General features: G+C 45.5%; 1 protein-coding gene across 1 annotated transcript in view; it reads right to left on the bottom strand.

Annotated features, from left to right (window-relative positions):
- The window catches only part of LOC147605195 (uncharacterized), a 204,783-nt gene that overhangs the window by 137,813 nt on the left and 47,607 nt on the right, over positions 1–19,363 (bottom strand). The window contains exons 20-22 of the mRNA XM_086794295.1: positions 14,955–15,248; positions 14,573–14,818; positions 14,273–14,440 (exon numbers count right to left, since the gene is read on the bottom strand). Of these exons, the coding sequence (XP_086650421.1) occupies positions 14,273–14,440; positions 14,573–14,818; positions 14,955–15,248 (708 nt within the window). The remainder of the gene's footprint in view (positions 1–14,272; positions 14,441–14,572; positions 14,819–14,954; positions 15,249–19,363) is intronic.

A 19,363-nucleotide genomic window follows, 5' to 3' on the forward strand; every position in this document is an offset into this window, starting at 1 on the left:
TGTGGCTGCTGCTGCATCTGTCTCTGGGAGTGCTGCTGTGGCTGTCTCCCTCGACGGCGCCCCTGTGCAGGCTGCCACTCTGAGGTCTCTGTGGCCTGAGCAGGTGTCCCGGAGGCTGCCTGCCGAGCCGCATCTGTGGGCGGGCCATTAGGGGCTTGCTGCTGCGGTGAAGGTCGGGGTCTCCTGCGAGGGTAGGCCTTGGCCAGATGGCCGACCTGCCTGCAAATAAAGCACTGGTTCGGGAGCCCCGAGAACTCCACTCTCTGATCAATCCATCCCCCCCCCCATCCTAGGTAGCTGAATGACCTTCGGAAGGGAGGAGATGTCAGGAACCAAAACTCTGACCGAAGGTAGCCCAGCTGCTCTGGCCACTACTGAAGCTGCTGTGGGGCCAGTCTCTAGCACCGAACCCACCAATGCTCCTAGCCTAGAAAGGAGCGGAAGGTACTCACGAGACGGAGTCCAGGGAAGCAAACTATAACATGGAAAAGGCGCTCTCCCTGCTCGGCCCCCGCTGCTGGGTCAAAGCCATGCTGCCAAGGTCTGAAGAAAGCCCGAGCACCCCTCATGGCAAGGGGACTCATGGCTAGGACCTTGGCCACGCTCTGGGCTGTCTCAAACTCGATCTGATAGTGTCCATGGCCCAGTAGCTGAACGTCCAGGATCTTGCCCACCTCTGCAAGAAGGCGGGCCTGGAGAAGATCCCGGATCTCCCCTCTGCTGGGGCGAGTGCCGACTATACGGCAGATGGTGGAATGTGCCTGGAGGCGTTCCACCTCTACGGCGAGGCTCGCTTCCTCTTCTGGCGAAAGAGAAAGCCTGATGGGGGTATCCTCATGGGCGGGCGAGGGGGCTGCGGGAGAGTCCCTCTGAGATGGGGCGGGAGGAGCCTCCAACAGTGTCTGAAGTGATGTCGAAGGCGGAGCGAATGCGGAGAGTCCTGCAAGAACCGAGCTGCACACAAAGGACGGAGGGGGAAGGCTGAAGGCAAAAAGAAAACCCCAGGGGACGGAAAAATCAGAAAAAGGGGGGGGGGGGGGGGGGTAAGGCGGCGAAGACAAAAAAGCCCCTAGGGAGGAGGCGGAAGCAGCGCGAAAAAGGAGGGCGGGGGGGAGATAGGGCGACGGCGGCGAAAGGGGGGGCGGGGCGCTGAAGAAGGACGGGAGGGCGCGAAGGAGAGGAGCATAAGTAGGGGACGGCGGGCGCTACAGCGCTGGGGCACGCAGGACAGCCAGGCGGGGGGGGGGGGGGGGGGGGGGGGGGGGGGGGGGGGGAGCAGATGCGAGGGCGGGAATGGGGGGAGAGCGAGCAGACAGCACGAGCAGGGGGGGGGGGGGGGGGGGGAGCGCGAGCTTCAGCGAGCTTTCTCCAACCACATTCTTCTTTCTAGGTGTATGGATAATCAGGAATTGAACATGGACAAAACGTTTGCCCACCTCATATGGTTCTTGGAAAGATGGGTCAGAAAATACCTCAAACTTTGATGATGTGTCTTCATCACGAAATCAGTCCCTGAGCAAATAAAGCTTCCATGAAGTAAGGGCATGAATCATGGCTCGATTTTTTTTTTTTTTGATAAACCTGTAAGTGTTTCTCCGCATGTTGCAACCTTCGGCTCCCAAAGGCAACCACGTGCCCTTCTTGTTGCAAAACTACCCCTATGCAATCCTCACTTGCATCACATTCCACCACAAAAGGTTTCACTAGGTCTGGAATGACCAATACCGGTCTAGTGGTAAGCTTCGCCTTCAATAGGTTGAAGGCATGTCTCTGAGGCTCACCCCATCTGAACACTACTTTCTTCTTGGTTAGATCATGCAATGGAGCGGCACTAGTGGCAAAGCTTCTAATGAACCTCCTGTAATAGGAGTATAACCCCAAGAAACTGCGCACCTCATGTATGGATTTCAACTCTAACCAATTCTTGATGGCCTCAAGCTTTGTTGGGTCCATCCGCACTCCTTCCTTAGACACTATATGACCAAGATATTGTCTCTCTTCTAAGAAAAACTCACTCTTTTTTCCATTGATGAAAAACTTGTGCTCTCGAAATTCCTGGAGTCCTTTTGGACCCACGATCTCATGCCAAAGATAGTGTCAGGCAGCTGCAGGATTGTCAGGCAACTGCAGGATTGTCATGGCACTCTTCATTAAGATCCTCTTATGGTTAGACAAATTGCCACTGATTTCTATCGCCAGCTTCTGAGTGTTGAGCCTCATTCTGATTTGAGACACAGGGCATAGAGGAAGTTTTGGAATGCTTTGCCACATTTGATCACTGAGGAGATTTGTGCCATTCTGGATGTCCCTTTTTCTTTGCAGGAGTTCAATCATGTTCTTCATGCCTTACCTCATGGTAAGTGAATAGGGGAGGATGGCCTCTCCCTTGTTTGTTTCATTACCTTTTGGGATGAGATTCGGGCACAGATCACATCGGCTCTCCAAGAGATGTGGGACATAGGTTCTATGCCTTCTTCTCTCACTGAGGGGCTTATTTTCCATATCCCTAAGACTGGGGATAAGACCTTGATTGGATAGTGGAGATCTATCACCTTACTTGGGACTACATATAAGATACTTGCTAAGGCAGTGAGCATTGGATTGCAGCTAATTTTGCAGGATGTCATTCATGATACTTAGAATGGTTTCATACACGTGGAGGAGCATCTTTGATACCATTTTCTCATTTTGGGAGGCCGTGGAATGGGCCAAAGCGAGTAATCACCCTCTAGCCATTCTACTTTTGGATTCTAAGAAGGCTTATGATAGAGTGGATTGGGACTTCCTTGAGGGTACTCTTAGCCATATGGGTTTCTGTTAGAGATGGTATCGTGATGCCCACAGTAGTGTGCTTGCTTGTCGCGATAGAGGAGAGCGTTTTTAGATCACTTGCTCAGTACCGCAGGGATGCTCCTTAGCCCCATTATCATAAATCATAGTCGCAGAGGCCATGAGCATCTTCCTCCACTCCACTGCTAGTATTTCTAGATTGAGGTTGCCTCTTCGTAGTCAAGAGGAGTTTTGTTTGGTAGTGGAGGCCCTCATTAATTGGCACAAATCTGTTGCTTTTGGATTTTTGACTTGCCAAGAGTTTCTTGGAGTGCAGAGCTTGGTTTTACTTGGATCAGCAGAGGATGCACTGCTAGATATTTGGGATGCCAAGTTGGGGTTGATATTTCTCCTGCACAACAGTTCGCTTTGGTACTTCTGAGTATTCCGAAGAAGCTTCTTCATTCGAGCTCTAGGAGATTGGATTTAGCCTACAGAGCGTTGGTGGCTAGTCAAGTATTGCTTGCCTTGGCTTGGTTTATTGCCTCTTGTTGGTGCTTCTCTCATGTGTGCATTGGTCAGTTGTGGAGGTTGATCCACGGTTTTCTTTGGTTGGGTTTAGATGGCACCACACGTGCTAGGGTAGCTTGGCTTATGGTTATTCAGCCTAGACGAGGGGGGGGGGGGGGGGGGGAGGGGGGGTGATGAATATTATTGACGGATGTTCAGTGCAGACCGCTGCTTTCCAAACTTGTGGTTAGAGGTTTCCTACTAGGCACTGAGCCTTGGAAGGATTTTTTCCTTTCTTAGATTTCCGGATGTACACCCCGATTGGCTACACAGCATGCAGTTTTTGTTCATAGAGGCAGATATTAGGGCATCATCCTCCCCTCTTACTATTGCCATTGTCAGAGCATGGAGAAGCATGAGACCCTTCTTGCGACAGAGGCTTGCTAGGTCTTTGGATGATGCTAACTGACAACCTATTATGTGGAACAAACTCATTAGGGATAAGACAGGTTGGCCACTTGGTGCATCTCATTACATGCAGTGGTCAAGATGGGAGAGATGTGCATATATAGTTCTTGCTTGGAAGACCTTCAAGGGTCTTCCAGTGGATTAGAGAGCTGCATCCATTCAGCATCTTAGGGGCTCTCACCACATACGTATTGATCAGATTGCTGCAGTTATACCACATGAGTGGCTCTCTGGGATCTTTCATGGATATTATTATCCAAGATGGCTGGGAGTCTTTTCTAGGATAGGCATTCCTTTGTAGGTCATTGCTCTCCTTGGCCAGGAGACTACACATTGCATCATCTATTCTATCATGCCTAGTTGAAGATTGAGGAGATGTAGCATGGAGGTAATCATCCCAGACACCAGGCTTAGTCTAGTGAGGATTGTTGGTCATTCGGGGAAGCACTCATTCATTGATCCTTCTCCTCAGATAGTGACTCATGGCTCTTGGTGTTTGTGGCTATACGGTGGTAGTCTTATCAGATATCTTCAGTGGGATCCAGGTGAATGGGAGTGGATTGATGCTTTTGATCCATTGAAAAGCCTTCCCTTTCTAAGTTTCACGGTCCGAAATGCCAGGCTTCTCATCACTCGATAGATGCATAAGATCCCTACTCTCAAGCCTCATTGGGAGAGTTACGACATCACTCCAGTGATACAGCACAGATATTGGCATAGGCTTTAGCATTCATACAGAAGGAGCCAGATCTCTCATTTCTTTTGGTTATTTCTACATGGTGGTCTCCCCACCAATCAATGGAGATCAGTTTTCGGTGTAACACCTACCTGCCCAAGATGTGCGACGATTTCTCAGATTGTATAGCATTGTTTATGGGGATGCAGCACTGCACAGCGCATTTGGAGTTCTATAGCCCAACTTACAGGCAAATTGAATGGCTGTGCCATGTATGTTACTTAGGAAGCAGTTGCTTGGCTCTCCCAGTCCGGGCCATAGCTTTTCTACGAGGGTAGTGATACAGATACTACTGTTTTCATTCCTAGAGGTATTGCCCAGCATGGTTTGTTCCAAGATGTCCCTCACTCACATTATACAGCCCCCAAACAAAGGATTGGCACGAGTTGGAAGATTGTTGCTAGTATTACAGCATGGCAAATCAGATCTGGAGAGCTAGATACACAGAGGTAATTGAGGGTGTCCAGATTTTTGAATGGTATCATTCAGGCATACATTCAGAAAATCTCAAATGTTGTCATGCAAACTTTCTTAACTTAGACTTCTCAAAAATCTCATAGATGACATTGAGAAGCATAAAGTCCTGCAAACTAATATACTTCTCCCTGCAACATACATTGCATAACCATCCAAGTCCCATGAGAATTATTGAGTTCAAGCACTGGCTCCAACTCATGCCTTACAAGGAAAGCAGCCCTTGAATAACTACCGGTTCTACCGCATAAAATATATCATAATCAGTGAAGTGCCCAAACTAGCCCACCAAACTCATGCTGATTATATTCTTGGATACACAACACATCAAGCTTCATTCTATTTACATAGCGCCAAAAACACCTCCATTTATTTGGATCACAGAGGCCCTGGACATTGTAAGTCACACACTTTACTAGAGTCTTTGACATCTCTATTAGAAAAAGTAAAAGAAAGCTAATTCACATCCATGCTGTGGTCACCACCATCATCCTGTAATACATGCCACATATGTACATGGGTAGGTTGCTTGCGGTAGGCACATGTGAAAGCACGAGGTGTGTGAGTTATCCCACATGAGGGGATTGTAATGCCTATGGGCTTTTTGTATAAAAGGGGTTTTCCCTACTCTTGAAGGCAATCAACACAAACCATTCGTTTGTTCGATTTCTCTTGTCTTGGGCATTCAAATCAGCTATAGGTAGTGCTGATTTCTGGCGATCCTGCTGGGGAAGGGGGATTCCATCTCCCCCCTTGCCCATCTCCTACTCTAGGTTAGGGTTTTTATTTTGTTTCCTCTATTTCTAGGGTTTCGTTACCAGTAATGAGTTTACTAATGCTGCTCTTCGAAGGTTTAGTCATCATACTTGTCTTCTTACGGGGTACTGCCGGGTGCTCTCACGGCTGGGCTATCTTCTTGGTGGTGGTCTGTGCGTGTCTTTTCATTGTTGTGGCTTGCGTGGTTTGCATGGCTGCTAGTGGTGACCCTCACCTCCTTTATTTGCCTCTCCTCCCCTCGCCCCACTTTGCCATGCTTCTTGCCCCCACTTCTGTAATCGCCCCCCTTTTCCATCTTGCTTCCCCAAACCCGCACACACCCCTCCACCTGTCTACTCACCTCCCACCAACAATCGCCGCTTTGTTGCCCTTTCTTCCTGCGCTTCTTACTCGCCTCCCACCTATCCTCGCCAGTATGCTCGCTGCTCTTCCGTGTGCTTCCCACTATGTGCTGAACTCACCGCCAGTTTTGGTCATCACCGACACCTTTTCTTGTCCTTGTTTGGCCTTTCCATTGGGCGCCATCTAACCAGTCTTCGCTCTGCACGCCGATTTACACCAACTGGTCTTTGAAGGTCTACTCACTGCTTTCACATAGGCTGCCCGGCACTCTTTGCAACCCTTCAGGGTGATGATGTGGCACCAGAGGCTCGTCTTGGCTTCCTTCCACACCATTTCCTGCCTTGCAACTTCTATATGGTAGCGATTTGTCCACATGCTGGGCACTCGAATCAACATGTCATGCTGGTTGGGAAGAAACACACTGAACACTCAATCCAGAGAAATCCTTACATGTTCATGAACGTAGAAAAGGAAAAGGGGGTCAGGTTGGAGGCTGTGCTGGAGAAGGGATCTGATGTAGAGGGCAACCAATGCTCATTGACAGAGCCCTACTGCTTCTATTTTAACTTCATCGACACCCCTCTCCTGAACATGAGCATAGTGCTTTCAGTCCCACTTAAGAGTGTTTCCATGCTTACATTTGGGTACCTGTTTATTCATGTGTATATAGTATTGAATCCATGATTACATTTGGGTACCTGTTTATCCATGCTTGCTATTGATGGGTATGTGGATGGGCTTTTACCTGGAGTCAAACATCTATGTATGAGGAGTTTTAGGAGCCATGTGTGGCATGGTGCAATAGATTAGGAGCCAAGGGGGCAGAGGGTTAGACCCACCCTTGGTGCAGTAAGGAGAAGATGGCTTGGTAACACGATTACTCAAGCATGACTCCACCTTCTCATATATTCGTGGTTGATAATGGTTATCTTTTGTATTGGATTTGTGGTAGTTTGGTGGTCATACACATGAATGCAAGCTATGTACTTGTTTTTTATGCTTGTTGACCAAGATGGTGAATGGTAGACACATGTGAAAGCACGAGGTGTTTGAGTTATCACACATGAGGGGATTGTAATGCCTATGGGCTTTTTGTATAAAAGGGGTTTTCCCTACTCTTGAAGGAAATCAATACAATCCATTCGTTTGTTCAATTTCTCTTGTTTTGGGCATTCAAATCAGCTACAACATAACATCAATTTTATCTACAATTTGTGTGCCTCCTTCTAGGCTTCCACCCAATCTCTAGACACAATATCCGGAAAAGGATTTTGATTCTGACTTCGTACAGTTTGTGGCTCAGTCCAGTTCCGGATATGATATGTAGACTGGCCGGCTGCTTAGCTATTTTCTTTGGAGTCACGAATCCATCTTTGTCAACCTTCCCGTTTACTTTGTCCTTTCCAGTAATTATTGTTTTATTATTTTCCGGAGAAAGTGTGTTTGCAAGCATTTTCTATCTTGAAAGTGTGTTTGGAAGCATTGTCTCTCAAGAAGGACTAAAGTTCCATATCCACTCATCAATTTGCAATGGGCTAAAGATACATATCCTCTCATCAATTTGGAACGGGTTGTTATGCACATGCTCAAAAGATGTAATGTTTTTGCATCTAGATGTGGGCATCACGGGGATCGTCACTCACCAATGGACCAAGATCCGATACATAGAGGGGCATCCTCTAATACACCTCCCATACCCGTAGATGATCCTGATTTGTAACATCTTTTAGAGGCATAGGCAACTTGTGTAACATACCTCCGAGTTTAACCATGTTATTATTAAAGACAATCTTAAGTTTTGGATGTTACAAATTTCAGTAATGAATTCCAGCAGGTTTTCAGAAGGCGAAAATTCCAAGTGTCAAAATTAAGTGTGAAAATTCAAGTTTGAGTTTTCTATTAGTTAATATGCTCAAAGGATCCTTTAAGTGTGTATATGGACATGTGTTCCATTATGCATCGAGGCCTTACCCTTTAATTTTTTTTGCATCTTAAGCCCAGCTCCTGTGTTGACCACTTTGTTGACCGGTTGCACAACTTTCTCTTGCTGAGGTGGAGATACAACTTCTGGAGAGGGTTGGTGTATTATGGATGGACATTGTGGAGGCATGGCCCAAATTTACAACATTGGAAACAGGCTCCAACAAAGACGCCACAATTAAGCTCATAATATTTTTTGCCAATGGCTAAAGGCCCAATTCTAGGTCTGCTCACCCCAATAGAAATGTGAGGGATAGTGGATTTATCAGTGTCTCCACAAAATACAAAAACAATTTCCATTTCCTATGGGTCTAGGTGAGCATATAAACTTCCCCAGCGATGCAGCTATGCCTGGCAGATGAGCCTTGAATTTTTGCGGGAAGTGTGCCCACACTGGGCATTTATTCTTAATCACATTTCGATAGTCGTTATTAGGTGACCAAGGCAATACATGCACCATCTATGAGCCATACATCAACGACAACATTTCCAAAAGCGTAGTACGATGTATGTTATTTGCTAAGAGACGCACTTTAAAAAAGCCACAAGAGGCCAGTACACCCCATCAACAAAACCCCCCTGCAAGACTGATTTCAACCACTGCGCCACTTCTTGAGCCTAAGGCATTTTCCCAGGCAAGAAAATCACCACTACATTTTCAAAAAAATGTTTGAGAGTGGTGATAATCAAAGGCATAGGGATGTCATAGTGATGCTCAAGTACCGGATGTTTCCACTTCTTTTTGTTATCCACAAAATCTTCAGCAAGCGCATCATAAACAAACTGCTCTTCGGGAGAAAGAGCCACTTCCGTGTTGACCAATTTGTATGTACATAGCTGCTTATTCCTGTGTTCTCCTTCACGACGAGAATAAACTTGATTGCTAGAATCACCCAGCACACACACACACACACACATACAATTTTTTTGGTAAAAGGCTACGTCACACCTTTTTTTTAGAGAAAACAATGTCTCATTAAGAAAAAAGAAATATACATTTACAACTATCCCAAATTAGGACAACTACTCAGATCAGAAACAATGGGAACTCAGATCAGAAACAATGGGAAAATACTTCTAATTGCTAGAAGGTTAGTTCTCTGATTTCATGAGAATCACGGAACGACTAGAAAAGGGCTCTATGGAAATTAAAAAACAACCGGATAGAATCTCCTGAGAAGAGCAATTGATTCCAAGCATGATAGATAGTCCACAAAGCCCAGAATCTAGTCTGGTCAAGGAAGGCTATATAGTCTAGTAGGGGACGAGAAAGACAACCAAAAGGCTAGAACATTCAACCAAAACGCCTCCCCGGAAAACGAGCCTGAAGATATGCAAAAAAATCATCAAGAAAATCACGAGAGTGCAAACAATACCACAGAAGGTGAGGCACTGTCTCTGTACAATGAGAGGACCGCCTACAAGAAGCAGTGGCAATGCGCCTTCGTGACAAAAGAGATCCAGCTAGGAATACTCCAACAAGACATCTCCACAGAAACAATCATTGCTTGAGCGGCAATGCACTCTTCCAAATACTTTTCAATACAACTTTCCACCGAGCAAGAGATTTTGACATATGCCATAGGCGATTTGCATGATCCTCAATTCATGGAGGTGGTAAGAGTAATCTATAAGCATTAGCTACAGACAAATTGCAAAATGATATAGGAGTGTATCTTGGAAGTTGCCTATCAAAACGCCAATCTTGAATTCTCTTGTGTTTCCTCAAGCATTGGGACTGGCTAAAAGGGCTGCATTATTTCCGAAATGAGTCTCTACATAGGCCTGTGGTGCATCCCCAAATTGCATTGTCTGACTGCACGTGGAAAGGAAAGCACATGATCATTTTCATCCACAACATCACAAATGCAATGAATTCCCAATGTAGAAAGATTGTAGGCCTTCCTTGGTCGAGACAAAGCAAGCAATGAATCAAACACCCTGCTCCAATGAATACTCTGTAAGAGTAGTGAATTTCCTTGATTTGGAGACCTACCTGACCATTACAAGTGACACAATATAGCTTGCCAATCTCAAATGAGCAGTCAAATATAGAGAGCCTGGAATATGACCATGAAAATGCCCAAAGATTATATCATCATAATTGATGATCCAATGTCCATATGCATCTGTTTGCATGTTAGAGCACAGAGCTCCCATATGCGTGTCCATGGTTTGACTTGCTCTATAAATGCAGGTAGAAGAGTGGCTTTCCTTGCCAGTATATGATAATGAATGTTGAGGACATTGAGCCCACCATGCATTTTAGGCGAACAGATAAGGTCTTGCCTTCACAAACGTAAACCTTTTCTATATGCCTTGGTTTTCCACATGCATTCCATTGCTTTGAACATGAAATTATAAATCTGTTTGCTCAACCAGGGTGAGAGCGGAAGATAGAAATGGACATATGCTATGATTATCAATTGTACTATACGCAATCGCCATGTAGATAATTTCCAGTATTCAATTTTAGAGTGCAATTTTGCCATCACCCATTGAGTTTCATCTTTCAAAGACAATTCCCAACCAATGGGATAACCAAGATGCTTGACTATCTCTTTAGGCGGGATGATCTCACCCGGCCACAAAAGCTGATGCCAATCATAATCTTTCAAAGGGAGCAACTTTGATTTTTGAGAATTTACAAGTAATCTTGCAGCCAAACCATAGAGGGACAATGCTTTCATGAGAGTTTTAAAATCTGCCTCTGTATTCTTGGAAAAAAAGAAAGAGTCATCAGCATATGTACCATTAGCCATGGAAAGACCATGCAGTTGTCCATCTTGCGTCAATCTGTCCATGTAAAGGAGCATTGGATAAGTCGCAATGGCATACAAAAGTGCACTAAGCAAACAACCTTGCCAAACAGATTTCCCAAGATACCACGAGGCTGAAAGTTCTCCGCCCAAAATGCATTTAGTTGATCCCTCTTGATAAAGCCAAAAGATGACATTTTTCATTTTAGGCCAGAATCTCATTCTGTCCATAACTTGAGCTATGAACTCCCATTGTACCTTATCAAAAACCTGATCTGTATACTTGGCATATTCAATGCCAATATACACATTTGCTATATTGTCAATGATTTGTCTTCGAGGGATAGATACATACTAAACAGGATGCAAACCTGCATGTAGGACACCTTTTAATCTATTAGCAAGCATCTTCGTAACCAATTTATATATGACAGGCATTAGAGAGATAGGACGCCAATCTGATATGGTTTCACAAAGCTGTTTTTTGGGCAGTAATTTCAGTAAGCCTTCTTTCCATGAGGATGGCAAGCATCCAACATTCCAGCAGTTATTCACCGATAAGCAAAACTGGAAATCTCAAAATATCCTAGAACGTCTAAAAGAATTCCACTGTCAAACCATCCCAGTCTGGAAACTTCGATTTACCTAGGCTAGGCTATGTCACACACACGCGACGCGCGAGGGGCTGAGCACCCAACAAGAGACAAAAGTAACAAGCAGGAAGGGAGCAGGAAAGGGCGACCACAACAAGAGAAGAGGACGCTAAGCAGGTATCAGACGAACGACAAGAAGAAAAGGTGGAAGCCCACAGAAACATGCAACGCATAGCAGCAACAAGCGACGCACAACAGCAAACGAATATTTTCCACACTCGAATACACACACAGACAACACACACACACACATTTTTTTTTGGTAATATCCAGTGCAGTATATTTATATGCTCATAAATTTACATGATGGGAGGTCTCCGAAATGGAGAGTATCCCAAAGATCAGAAACATAAAAAGAAAAACTCTATGCAAGAAGCATCCATATCATCCTCATGGCAGGCATCATATAAGGATTGCCGCAATGAGGCTCGGAAAGATTCATATGACTGGTGATTCTGCCGACCCAAGTATGCCAAATTATGCTCACTCCAGATTGTCCAAAGAGCCCAATATCTCACCCAAGAGAGAAACAGTGAGTATTGAGACAAAGACCTCATAAATCTACCAAAGAGCCAGAAATGTTTCCCAAATCTGTGACTCGGGAAACGGAGCCGAAGATAATCTGAAATTCTCCTGAGGAGGATCCTAGAACATGGGCAGTGCCAAAGCAAATGAAGAACAGTCTCTGAAGGAGCCTGACATCTTAAACATGTGGATGGTGCAATGCGACGTTTAGCAAGTGTGACCCCCACTGACAATGTGCCTGTCATACATCTCCAAAGAAAAAGTCTTTGTTTCAATGGCATTTTACACTTCCATAAAATCCTAACACAGTTTTTTTTTTTGGGTAATATCCAGTGCAGTATATTTATATGCTCATAAATTTACAAGATGGGAAGTCTCCGAAACGGAGAGTATCCCAAATGTCAGAAACATAAAGAGAAAAGCTCTAAACAAGAAGCATCCATATCACCCTCATGGCAGGCATCATATAAGGATTGCCGCAATGAGGCTCGGAAGGATTCATATGATTGGTGATTCTGCCGACCCAAGTATGCCAAATTATGCTCACTCCAGATTGTCCAAAGAGCCCAATATCTCACCCAAGAGAGAAATAGTGAGTATTGGGACAAGGACCGCATAAATCTGCCAAAAAGCCAGAAATGTTTCCCAAATTTGTGACTCGGAAAACGGAGCCGAAGAAAATCTGAAATTCTCCTGAGGAGGATCCTGGAACAAGGGCAGTGCCAAAGCAGATAAAGAACAGTCTCTGAGGGAGCCTGACATCTTAGACATGTGGAATGTGCAATGTGACGTTTAGCAAGTGTGACCCCCACTGACGATGTGCCTGTCAAACATCTCCAAAGAAAAAGTCTTTGTTTCAATGGCATTTTACACTTCCACAACATCCGGAGATTCTTCCGCCACCATGAGAGGGGCTTCCTTATATGCCACAGAGAATTAGCATGTTGATGAATCCATGGGGCAGGTTGAAGAAGCCTGTAGGCTTTGATGGAGGTTAAGGCAGGAAGGGGAATAGGATGAATGCATGTAGTAGATGGCTGCAATTGCCAATCCATAAGCCTGTCTGTGTCAGCCACCACAGGTGGAGTAGGTAAAAAGGGATGCAATAAATCAGCAATTTTCTTCCATATCAACCTATGATGCATTCCCAATGCATAGGAAGCAGTGGCCCGAGGAAAGGATAAGACATATCCCCGATCATCTACCACATCATGTATGTACCTAATTCCCAATTTCATAAGATTGTATGCCCGAACAGGTTCCTGTAAAGCAAGTGGAGTGTCAAAGATGGCACTCCAATGAATACTTTCTTTCCTCATCAAGTTTGTCACCAAGTAATTATCAGGAGCCCATTTGACCTTAGAGAGAACTTGTTTCCAGTCAAGTATGAGGGCAGTAGAGAAAGGACAACCAGGTATCCTCCCTACAAATCTCCCAATAACAACCTTCCAATGATCCGTAATCCAATGACCATAAGCACAAATCCTCATGTTGACACACATGGATGCTAACATACAAGTCCATGGCTGCTGTTGACGGAAGAAAGTATGCAACATTGTAGCCTTCCTTGCAAGTACATGATATCTTATATTGAGGACATTAAGTCCACCATGCATCCTTGGGGAGCACACCATTTCCATCTTCATCAGTCTCAATGCTTTCACGGCAGTTTTTGTCTTCCATAACATCTCCATAGCTTGAGACATAAAAGCTGAAATATCCCTGGAGGACCAATGCAGCAAGGGCAAATAGAACTGGACATAGGACATCACAATGGATTGTACTATTCTGAGCCTGACATGAAGAGGCCAAGTAGAAATCTTCCAGTATTCCAGTTTATGTTGAAGTCTTTGGAAAATCCATTTTAACTGCTGCCTTCTGGTGATATGCCATCCTATGGGATATCCCAAATGCCTGACAATATCTCTGGAATGCACCACCTGACCCGGCCAAAGAATAGAATGCCAGTCACATTGTTTCAGGGGGAGTAATTTAGATTTGTCAAAATTGACATGCAATCCCGCTGCCAACCCATATAAAGAAAGAGTGGCCATAAGCATGCGAAGTTCCTGAGGAGAATTCTGTGGCATACATCCTAAAACACACACACACACGCACACACACACACACACACACGTGCGCATGGTCGCGCACAGCTGCACAGAAGGTCATACGCACACACGCTCGATAGGTCGCTCGAGGTCACTCGATAGGTCCTCGATTTGAAAACACACACACATATAAAGTATTACCACCATTGTGTATGAGAAAACAATTACCTCTCCTGTGTTTAAAAGGGAGTTGATGTCCTCAACAAAACCCTCTAGCTTTATTTGAGTGTCTGTAAACAGAAACATGATTTGTTTATCCAGCTCACCAGACCTTCTCAACATTTTCCCAAGATCTTCTCTCCATTCTGGCATGCCATAATTCTTTGCTATCTCTACCTGTTAACACTTAACTATATTAAGATAATTAAATCATGCAGATTGCAAAACATGGTACATGCTTTTAGTTGAAATGTTGCACAAGGATAATCACTTAATCAAACATAGGATTTGCAAATAATCTTTACTGACTTGGAAAACCTCAAATCCTTGTATGAAAGCAGCAAGTCTCGCCAAGCTTTGCCTTCCGCTGCCACCAACACCCACAAGTAATGTATTTCCACTTGGCTGCTTTATAACACGGCAAATTCGTGATATATGGTGGATAGCAAATTGAAACAACACAAGGTTCATTTGTTTGCTGGTGACAGCATTATAATCTTCCAGATAGTTTTGAATAACCTTCATCAAGGCTTCCTCGTCTGTAATCTCATCATACTGCAAGAAGGCACAAAAGTGTAAAGAAAATCCAATCTTAGGCTATAAATGTGTGCAATTTCCATTGTATAGTTCAGTCCACAGTTGTTTCGAATCTGGGCATAGCTCAAATCTTAGAGTCAGTATACACATTTACTTGTGCAGGGTCGGCTCCAGGAATCATGAAGTCACCAGCAACAAGATATTTTAAAATGGTTGGACTTGTATCTCCTTTTTTTATCTCTGAATGTGAAAAACCTGCAAACACTTTACCAAATCTTTCTTTGAAATGTTTCTCAAGCATTTCAGCAAGAATCTCACATAGCCACATCCTGTCCTTGTCGTTTATCAGACGATCATAAAAAACTCTAAGGCACTCATGTACCCAGAGACGAATTATCTTGTATTGGTTTTCGATCTCTGCTGGCGCGAACTGCAAACCCAGAAACACCTGAAAATGGTAGAAAGAGTTAATAACTTTAGACGGAAACACTCAATTAAAAGACAATTTATGCAAACCCTGAAGCTTTAGTGCATACACATGTGACACATACATACATGCATTCATTTCAGGTACTTTTTGTTTCCATGTTCACAGTCTACAGATAGAACCTTTGTAAGACATGTTGTATGTCTTTCTCTATCAGAGCCTTGAGAGGGGTTTACCATACATATAAGCAAGACCCGCACATTAGGAGTACCTGGCTGGGGAGGAGTAGCTGTCCCTTTTAGAACCAACCTCCGACAGATTCTCAGCATCGTCCAGAAGGATCCTCACGCACAATATCTTTGGGTGCGGCTACAGCTTACTGGGGGCAGAGTCATCCACGATGTTGTGTGTTATTTTGCACGGAGCCACTCCCCTTACGCCGCACAGCGTGGCCTGTCAGCGTACTTACCATTATATGGGGATATTATGGGGTTCTCACAGTTGGGGGAAATCCTCCTGCTCAGGGACTTCAATGCCAGGACAGGGAATCACTAGGTCCCACTACTTGATCTGGACGACCCTATCTGACTACAAGAACTGGACATCACTGACACGTGGTTACAAAGATCATCATAGGACTGTGAGGAGGTCACGGTGTATGGGAGATATTTCCTAGAGCTCGGAGCTGCACATGGTCTTGTTATCTATAATGGGATGTCCTGATGGCCCTCACCTCCTTTCATTATTCACGAGGTACCAGCACCGTGGACAACTTGATGGGATCTTCGGCTTTGGCAGAAAACTCCCGGACTTCTCCATCCCATCACCCCCCTTTGAGGCCGATCATGCATACCTCTCTTACACTCTTACCTGCACACCACCCGTCCCCCGGCCATCATCCCCCAACTGACATTACACCTAGGTCCATTTTGATCGCCACCATGACTCGCTCTCATGTGTATGTCCGCAAAATTCTTGGAGTAGAAACTCCTGTGTGTACGAAGAACAACTTCGTATACGAGCAAAACAAGATACAATACTATGCGTCTACTATTGTTCAATATATAGCATGTGTCTGGTACGAATGCATACCTCTTCACATGCAGGTTCAAATCAGGGATACGACGAAGCATGTGCATCGAGTCGTGCAAGTACACCTTTGATTCCGTACACAAACTTGTCCCGCTTCACCTTGAGATTCACAGCTCACCAGCATTCTCCATGCATCTGCAATCACTTCTTCCATCTGCACACGGCGTTCTACCACCAGGCCATCCTGCGGTTCTATACTCCCAAACTGTTGGTATGACGACGAAAGCCAAGCGACATGCTCCCATCTTAAGCATGAGGTACACATTGGGAAAATCCTTTTAGAGCTTCAGAGCTTCTAGCTCACGCTTGAGATGGTCTTCCTCCTTGTGGCCCTTCTGGATCTTGAGAGCTTCAAGTCCATTTGCAGCTTGGTCACTATGTCGTTGGCAATGGCCATGGATCCCGAAGTGTAAGCCCTTCCATTGCCGTCACCTTCAAACAAGAAACGTTCATTTTAAAGTTGAGCGACAAGTTCTCGGAAGAGCTTGAGGTTCTCTACGATCTTTTTTTGAGTGGTGTGTGGAAGAGCTTGATTCAGCCACTGGCACACCGAGGACTATCACGCTTATCATGAGCTCAAAGACTGTTTCTCTGAAAAGCAACTTCAAGTGGTGGAGTTCCTGCAACACCTGCTCCTCATAATTGCTTGGACAGAAGGTTCTGGAGGGTGTCACGTAGGAGTGTCCAGTTGCCAAAGTGGTTCATTGGAAATTGACTAAACCATTTTTCAGCCGACCCTTCCAAGGTGGAATGAAAGAGTACCACATTTCCTTCTGTCCAACCCTCTTCTGCTGCACATGGCCTAGAAACACCGCACAAGGTCGTTGGCATCTTCTAAGGCAGTTCCTTTGAAGATTGGTAGCTTGACGTTTACATGTCCTAGCACAGTGGCCAGGGGTTCAATTCTAGCTGATTTGCATTGGCAATGAGTTACAATATCATTATGTGCATAAGCTTATTATGGATGGAGAGGAGGAGCTTGCCTACTGGCTGATACCTGAGAATTGTGCAGGCATTTTCACAATGGCTTTGGGGAGAGATTTGCTGGAGCGCCATCTTCATCAACTCAGCATTGGACCGAAGAGGTAGGACATTGAGAGGGGCGTTGGAAAAGCATGTGTGCAATGCTCCACCCTCCTATTGTTTCAGTGGGTGTGTCTATTTTGTAAGGCCCCCTTTATGAGAAGTAGCCGTTGTGGTGAGCACCCGACAATTCCCAGTTTAGACACTGGATGGTGGCCAAGTGTGGCCCAGATGGTTAGGAGACGGTTTATGTAGACTTGGCACTCTTCCCAGTAGGACGCATGCTTGTGTGGGCTATGTGACCGTATTAGTGAGTGTTGGACAACAAACCAAGGACACGTTCTCTCGGGTTGCGAGGCCTGTTTGAGGGTCTAGAAGATCTCTGATGGCCATGGGAGCAGATGGTAGTCTAATATGGTCTCAGTTGGATGAAATGGTTAGTTGTGGTAATTTTGGCCGACCTACGTCCATGATGACCCTATATAGACTACTTTGGCAGCCTTAGTTCATCATTGAGTTCATTGTGTTCAAGTTCTCTTGTAAGCAAGACATCCTCCACCCAGATTCTGTCTAGATTACCGTCAAAGCTCCTTACCTAGAGCACACGGTGTCGTGACGTGGGCGGTGTCGCTGGGAAAGCGCGAGGCTTCTGGCTGTGAGAGTAGCTTTCAAATCCCAATAAGAAACACAACATATAATTCTTCAAGGGGTACCTCAAGCAGAAGCTGGTACCATCAAAGATCGAGTACCCAACTATACATGTGCATCCTCAAAGCCAATACTGGACACATGATACATATAATAAACTGACATTAACATGGCTTGTTTCATCTCATATGGCTTTGCATTCCAGAAAGTCACCTCATGGTATTCACATGAAAGATATACATGGCCATCATGGAGCATCAGAGGCTCAACATCAAACAAACTATAAAGTCAAAGCAAACATAGACACCTCATATACATGACCAAACCAACCATCTTATGGTTCCAAAACCCAAGAAAAACCATAACATTATGACCTCATGATTAGCAGCAGCATCTTCATCTCGTGTAATATATTTGGACCTGCCAAGACAGCAAAGGGCTTCTCGAATCCCATAGTCAAACATCTCATGGTAGTAGGCTCTCCAAGCCTCACTGTGCCTTGCATACAAAGAACTCCATGCCAAAATATCTGACCCTATGCAACATTGCAGTACTGTCAACACCCATGCTGCAAGAGCCAAAGCGAGAAATAAACCGTGATGCCATCCACCAGCTGAAGCAAAGTCACAAATGCACCACGACCACTACTCTGGCAGCATCACCTTCGAGGCGGCTCCCTCTGCACCCACACTTCTACTGTATATCCGCTGCTTTGCTGGAGAAGACTCCCTGCCTCTACACGACGGCCGCCTCTCCCACACTGTCTTCTCTCTCTCTATCTGCTGCAGCGCCTCTGCTAGGCACACACACTGCGCTTCTCTTCTCTTGTGCTGGCAGCCGTCAACCAGCAGCTCCAGCTGCTCCCTCTGTATCCCCCGTGTTCTCTATCAGGCGGCGTCCTTCCTTTTTTGTTTGCAGGCCCTCGCCAGCTTCTTCCTGCGCCTTGTGGCTGCTTCCTCTCTCTGTATGCCCTCAGCAGCTCCCAAAGCGGCGGCTCATACCACTATACCTCTTTTCTTCTGCAGCAGCTGTAGCGCCCGTCAGTTGCCTGCTGAGGTTGCCTAGCCTCCCCAGTCACTCTCCTCTCCTCTGCACACGCAAGGCGACTGGCCTTTTTCTTCCACGCCTCCTCTCTGCAAGCCCATCAGAGCTTCCAGCCCCCCCCTGTATTCGGCGCACACACCTCTATCAATTCAAAGCGCCCCTCTGGTTATTTTTGGATCCCCCCCTTGGCTTTTTCTTCCCGCTGTTCAGAGAGTCCCCGCCTTTTCACGACCGCCCGCCGCCTGCAGAACCACCCTTTTCTTTTGTAGTTGCTGCTGTACACACCTTCTCCCACCTGCAGAACCCCCCTTCCCTCCTAGCCAAACCAG

The sequence above is a fragment of the Cibotium barometz genome, chromosome 60, assembly GCF_041138505.1.
Source record: "Cibotium barometz isolate CiBa-2024 chromosome 60, ASM4113850v1, whole genome shotgun sequence".
Lineage (NCBI taxonomy): Eukaryota > Viridiplantae > Streptophyta > Polypodiopsida > Cyatheales > Cibotiaceae > Cibotium > Cibotium barometz.